We start from the raw sequence: 6992 nt of genomic DNA on the forward strand, positions 1-6992 counted from the left end.
CAAACCCTGAAAGTAACTTAACAAGTTATCAATAGAGTAAAGAAAATGAGATGACACAATATCTTAGAACTTTGAAAATGAAAAGCTGTCAAGTGACACCACTGACTGAAGGTCAAAACAACTGGTTCACACAGACTTACTATGGAGTAAATACAATCTCTAAAGCTCCTGAACTCTCTCTCAGACTTATTTCATTATTCCCTATAACTGCATCCAGTTTGTCACTGTGATGGTCACCCAAACATTTTGTCCAATATAACTGCATTGAAGGTAAACAAAAGCCAATTACTTCATGCATTTTGTTTTGAAAGCTTCAATGATCTATTTAACCTATTTATTTTAACCTAATTTGAACCCACAAGCATTGCAATAAATGAACTAAATTATCAGACAACAAAACTATCTTGAAACCTCCTCCGAGTTTTCTGAAAGAAGAACAAATGCACAAAAACTAAACAATGTAATAGAGATTTTTGTTTCTTATAATCTTTCTTAGCCACGATAACCTCACACAAGCCAGCAAAATGTTTGTCACCAAAACGGAATCATGAACAGTAACTCTAAACACAGAAATGTTTTAAAGGACCATTTTCATGTTGGTTGCAGACCATCCAGAGAAGTAACAGTAAAAATATAACAACTTCTATTTAACTTGAGTTATCTGGATTACCTGTTTTTCTTCCTCTGGCATATCTTTTTCCAGTTCTAGTAAGTATTCCTCGTCTAGCTCTGTCTGCTTCCTTGTGCTATTCTCATCATTCTGTGAATTTCCCTCATCATCCAGTACAGGCTCTTTCACCTCAAAGGAGTCACGACAGTCATGGAAACACTCATCTGCTGTGGTGGGATCTTTGGCTGAAGATGGTATATTGCCACTTTCCATGGTTGGAGGATTCTGGGCATCTTTGGGGCCAGATGCCCATGAGCTGGTGCTCTCTGCTGACTTCTGATCAGAAAGCTTTAAGTAATCAAGCAATTCTTCTGGCGGATGTCCATTTTTCACCTCCTCCATGTCAGACTCCTTGGTTTGATTTATAGAAACAAGAGAGACATAACCTTCCATTAGCTTAATGGAAGGAATCTTGACAGCAAATACTCAAAAGTGCTTACAGATACACCTAATAATAAGCGATACCATCCTAAGGAAGCCATACCCTCCAGGGTAAGGCAGATCTAACACACGTTTTTGCAAACACTGCAGAACCAACCGGGGCCATGGCTGATCGTACACCCAGGCAAACTCCCGGGTGCCCAGTACCAGCCATGGCACAGCAGCAGGCCCCAGCCGAGCCGCGGGCCTCGAGCCCAGCGCGCCCAGCCCCAGGCCCCGTTTCCACACCTCAGCCCAACCCCGCCTGCTGAGAGGCGGCTGTACCGAGCGCTCCCCATGACCCGGGCACCGCACTCCCCAGCCCGCCCACCTCACGCCGCCCGGGGCCGAATCCCACACCTTCCCTCCCGGCCGCCGCCGCTGCTCACCTCTCACCCTTCACCTCTCAGATCGCTTCCTGTCTGCGCCAGCCAATAAGAGGAGCCGCGCGCGGGCTGCCGGGATTTGTAGTCTCGCGGGAGGCAGCGGGAGGGGGCGGTGCTGCGCCGCGGGGCGGGGATGGCGCGCGGCTGTGGGGTGCGCGCGCGGCTTCTCCTCAGTCTGAGGCGTTGCGGGCGGCTGCTGCGCGCTTACAGCCTCAGGAGTGTGTGGGGAGGTCAATAGAACTATTCTCGCGTCATTCCTGACCTCCGTACTTCTAAATGATGTCACCAGGCTTTGAATCGAGCCTGAAGGGCTGATAGGATGTTCAGCATTTCAAAGTTGGGTTAGAAATTGAAGACCTGGTTGATTCGTTTTTGGTCCTCATCAGCTCAATCTGGGTGTGCAGCTGTCAGATAGTCTCGTTGAAGGGAAACGTTTCTGAACCTTCATACTGTCCCGTTAAATATTGTTTCGTTTGAAAAAGGATAAGGAGATGAAAACTGCAGTACAAAATGAAGCCATGCAGTTTTGAAGGGGCTGGACTGGCATTTAAAACTCCTGTGCAAAGAGCACAGGGGTTTAGGGAAGGTGCATCCTGAGAAAGAACGGTAGTGGTGAGAGCAGTGCTGGGTGCCAGGGATCAGCAGTGCTTCCAAGTGGTGTCAGCCTGCGTGTTACCTCGTTTCCTAAAGAGAGCTTATTTGTCAGCAGAAACACTACAGGAAACAGCCCTGCTTAGAATTCCACAGCTGTTGCTGATCAGTGGCAACATATGACCTTGCTTTCATGTGAGACTGGCCTTTTGAGCTCCCACACATCTGAGCTGTGGCAGCTAGGGCTAGGAATGCTGTTTTCCAGGAGCTGCAGTCCTTGGCCAGCCCTGCTGCACGCCGTCCAAAACCTGTCTGTCACTTTTGGAACGTGTGTCATGAGTTTACTGATCCCATGTGACTGGTAATTTTTCTTCACTGTCACATTTTTAACAGGGTTCCTCTGCTTATTTTCTGCCTGTGTCTGCTCTGATCTGAAGACTCTTGGGGGCTCTCTGAGTGATAGAAGTAGAGACTATCCAGCAATTTTGTTACTCCCAAACACAACGTGGGGGAAGAGCTACAGTCCCCAAAAGCCTCAGTTCCTAATGATTATTCTCTCATGATCTTTACTCTGGATCTAGCCAGAAGCGCAAGGTCCTAAGATCCTAGTCCACAAAAGATGGACTGCTGTTTATGGGTGTTGGTGCATCCTGAAACTAGCCCAGAGCATGCTATAGCCCCATGAAAGTCTCCAAATATCCCTCCTGTGGAATTGCCCCTCAATGCCACTATGAAGCAGAAGCCCAAAGACTTTGTTAATATTCCGTGAATGAACCCACCAGAAGAACCCTCTGCTTTCCATCAGTCTGCCAGTCCTCCAGACAGCAAAAGAGGCAGATTAATTCCTTACTAGGTATATCAATATAGTCAATGTATGTAACTTCTGTCCTAAGTCAGCACTTAAAAACCTTACTATCTGTCTGTCTGTCTCACTTTCTCTTCTTTACACTTTAACATTCTTAACAGGAGTGTTTTCATTGGGTTCGCAGTTTGCGTAATGTTTAGAAAGTAAAGAAACAAGTTCTCTTACTGTATCTTCAAATGTATACATTTTAGTATGAAACACCCTGGAGATCATAGAATAGTTGTCAGCTTTGATCACTAAATCTCACTTGTTCAAACGCAGAACATGTTACTGCTTTAATCAGCCTTTTAGGATCTCTAATTCATTGCTTTAGGCAGAAGTGTATGAATAGCTGAAGCTTATGTATATACAAAAAATGAAATCTTGTTATCATTTATTTAATCTTCTTGAGGTTAGGGGATTTTTACAAAGCAGTGATGTTTGTTTAAGTGAACACCTGTTGAAAAAAATGAGAACATATAATCCCGAATAGTAGATATGTTTGGTTAAGAGTTCAGCTATGGAAGCTTTAGCTTGTGTTGAGATTTACTCACTGTTTTGAATGGGCTTACCTCCTGAGGGTATAAGCATGTGTCAAAGTCCAAGGTCACTGCATAGCAAAAGTAGAGCATTTTAATGCTACGATGCTTTCCACAAGGCAGACATAAATTGAAGAGGTAAAGTCAACAAAGAGTCTATATCACAAAACTTTCCTCTATCAAAACCTTTTTCTCCTTCCTAATTTTTTTCCCTGTTTCTTCCCAAACCCACAGCCTGGTGAAGGTGATGTTAGCTGGTACAGTCAGCTGATTCAAGCATGATTGAGTGTGTGAAAAGAAAAGCTGCAGGAAGAAAGTTGGGTCGACTCTAACTTTGTTGGTGAAAGAAAATAGGAAGGAGCAATATGAAAGACTTAAGTTTTTTTGTTTCTGACACTAAAGTTTTCTACTAGACTGTTGTGGGTTCTAGTACATTTTTTACTACTTTCAGGAGAATCTTAGATTTTGCCTACCTTTTACAACTGTGAATGCAGTTCTACAAGTAGGGAAGTCAAGAGGGCAACTGGGAAGCGTAGAACATTTTATTCAGATAGTTAAAGCCATGTTTTTAAAATTCATAATAGTTACTCTCTAGTTTGCAGCAATGTGTAATTGCCATTTGGGAAAATAGCTTTGCTATTTCAATAAATCTATGGAAATTCATAGCCCAATATCCTTGAGTTAATCCAAACCTCCAATGAGACCAAATATAGCAAGAATTTGTGTTATTTTCAAGGGTAAAATTCAGTAAATCTACCAGTAGACATAAAATAGTTTTAAATGCTACAGCCCAGCTGATTTTCTGCTGAACAAACTCCTGAGAGCAATACCTGGCACTAAATCTCACAGTGGGACATTGTAGTTCCAGTTTTTTGGCCAGATTTTCAAGACAGTTCTGCACATAATTAGGCATCTAATCTGCGTGCATAATTGCAGTGAACTTAGGGACAACTGAGTGATGCTTTAGTACTGAATTTCATTTGTTTGTTCATTCGTTTGATGTATATGAAAAAGCAAGAAACGTGACCATAAAGAACAACATTTTGAAAAATTATCCTTAAAATATCATCCTGTTGATAATAAATAAAAGCAACTTTTTGTTTGTTAAATATTGCACTCATTCCCTCCTGCAGACTTCTGATATCCGTGTATCCCTTTGTGGATAAGAAATGGCTAATTTTTCATTTCAGAAAATTACATCGGTTTTCTAAATATTTCCACGAAGTGTGACTTGTTCAAGTTCTGAGCTCCCATATCTGATGAACAATTCATGTTGATGTAGTTTAAGAATATGTTAATTATCCTGTTTAAGTTTTAGATGATCCTAAAATTGCCTTTTCTCTTACAGCATTCTAGTTTCACATGATGTTAAAAGTGTTAATGGGGTTCAAATTAAAGCTTTCGGGATGCTTTAAATGTCAGTATCATAGAATCACAGAAGGGCTCGAGTCAGAAAGGACCTTAATGATCATTTAGTTCTAACCCCCTGCCACAGGCTGCTTATCCAACAGCAGATCAGGCTGTCCAGGGCACCCTCAGCTCTGGGCAGCAGTGCCAGTGCCTCACCACCCTCTGAGTAAAGAATTTCCTCTAACATCTAACTGAAGTCTCCCCTCTTTTAGTTTAAAACTGTTCTTCTTTGTCCTGTCACTATTGGACAGAGATGGAACCAAAACCCTGGATTCAAACAGCCAGGCACTTTGAAGATGTGCATAGTGAAATCTTCAGATACTCTCAAATACTAATATTTACTGCAGAAGAGTCATAAGGTCGAGCCAATATGAGCCCACAGGCTGAGCGTTGTGTGTTCTTGTTTTTCATAGTATTCCTAAGCTTTACAGGAGGAGCAGTGCAGGACTAGAGCACAGTGAGGTTTGGAATTCTGTCTGTTAAAAGGATCTTTCCACTGCAGCCTGCTTCAAGTCAGCTCTTTGGCCCATCTGAGTGCAGCTCCAGTCAGTTAAGCATTCCTGTAGGATCCCTGGTCTTGTCTCAGTCATGAAAGCAGGAAGCTTTGCTGGTGGGTGAAAATGGCCAATTTACAGCCAATTTATGAAGTATATTTGCTGGTGGTAATTCGTGGTGTGTCCTAAAAACGTGCATTACTTGAGAAAAAGATCAGACTTGTGCTTCTTAAGACAGGAATAATGTAAATGAACATGTATGCAAGAATATGTAAGGATTTCAAACCGCATGGCTGCAGTGCTGGTGCGGTACCAGAGGAACTGCTGTGCCCACAGCTGGGATGCAGCTAGGCTGTGTGGTGTGCACCAAAGCTGAGTGCAGCATGAAATTCAGTGCTGAAATTTAGCATTTGGGAAAATATTTTCTCTTTCTTTTTTGAATATTATTGCAGTACACACAAGTTTTGCACAGGAATTGAATCATTTAGAATGCATTTAGGCTGAATGAAGGAGTTTCTACTAAAAGAATTCATGTTATCTCCAGAAGTAGCCCAATTTTTTTTTAATAGTTTCTAGTCCTAAAACAGAAAACTGCATGTTCTGTTTTAAAAAACAAAGCAAAACGCACATAGAATAAAACTTCAAGGCATTAACTTACATGGAAACCAAGTAGCAACTTCAATTGTAAGGAGGGGATTTTCAAAGACACTTGCAGAATTTTGTTAGCTGACTTCTTTATCTGTTAGCTTACTAATCTTAACTCCTGATTCGCTATTAACTTTCTGATCGAAGTTCACTGAATTTCTAGCATGTAAAATCCAGGAAACTTCTCATCTGTATTACTGTATTTATGAATCTCAACTGGAACAGAAATCCAGCAGGTGGCAGTGTTGGATTTCCAATGTCCAGGTCCCTGTTTCTTTCTTTGTAAACCTCGTGTTATTCTCATGGAAATCAAGGCTGAAGATCCCACTTAATAAAATAGTGCAGGGCTGAACATTAAGCTAACTAAAAGAATAGGGATGAGCTGTTCCATAATTACCTCGGGCCCCAGAGCATATGCAAAATTTATTTTTGGGGACAGCCTTTTGATCTTCGCAGTGAAGAAACTAAACCTTCACAAATCAAACACAGAAAAAATAATTACAATTTTCCGGAGGTCATACAGAGTTCGAGTTCTCTGCTGGAATTAAACGTTTGCCCACAGGTCTCAGTGGAATCAACTTATTGTGCTTCCCAAAGAATATATTAAAGAAAATTGTGAAATGGGCAATTAAAGTCTTTTTAATCAACTGTAACCTAAAATTCTACTCTATCTACTTCTAAGTGCGACTTATTCAACTGTGAAGGACTCTTACTCATTTTGACTGTCCATTCTCTTTTTAGTCCTTGTCTCGGCTGAAATCTTATAAAGAATATGGGAATTCTGTAATTAGTTGGTAGGGATTATGTTCTTCACTAATCAAGCTAATGTATTTTGACATAAGAAATTTCCAGTAACAACACCAGATTTCCTGTTCCTGTAACCTTCCAGTTATCTGAAAGATCCTAAGCTAGTACTTTGTCAAATCTATTATTCTGATCAAGTTCATAAGGAGTAACACAAAATCCCAACCTGTTAATTAAGACTATTCTTTG

General features: G+C 41.4%; 1 protein-coding gene across 4 annotated transcripts in view; it reads right to left on the minus strand.

Moving 5' to 3' along the window:
- The window catches only part of TTC1 (tetratricopeptide repeat domain 1), a 47562-nt gene extending 45895 nt beyond the window's left edge, over window positions 1-1667 (minus strand). For 2 of the 4 annotated variants that reach the window (XM_090151029.1, XM_031598051.2), the window contains exons 1-2: window positions 1422-1469; window positions 671-1021 (exon numbers count right to left, since the gene is read on the minus strand). In XM_090151029.1, the coding sequence (XP_090007155.1) occupies window positions 671-1012 (342 nt within the window). In that variant the 5' untranslated portion in view covers window positions 1013-1021; window positions 1422-1469. Of the gene's footprint in view, window positions 1-670; window positions 1022-1421 lie in introns of all 4 variants that reach the window. The other 2 variants (XM_031598052.2, XM_031598053.2) reach the window with 2 other exon arrangements.
- Window positions 1668-6992: the final 5325 nt, after the last annotated feature.

Source organism: Phasianus colchicus, chromosome 15 (genome assembly GCF_987193195.1).
Source record: "Phasianus colchicus chromosome 15, bPhaCol1.hap1.1, whole genome shotgun sequence".
Lineage (NCBI taxonomy): Eukaryota > Metazoa > Chordata > Aves > Galliformes > Phasianidae > Phasianus > Phasianus colchicus.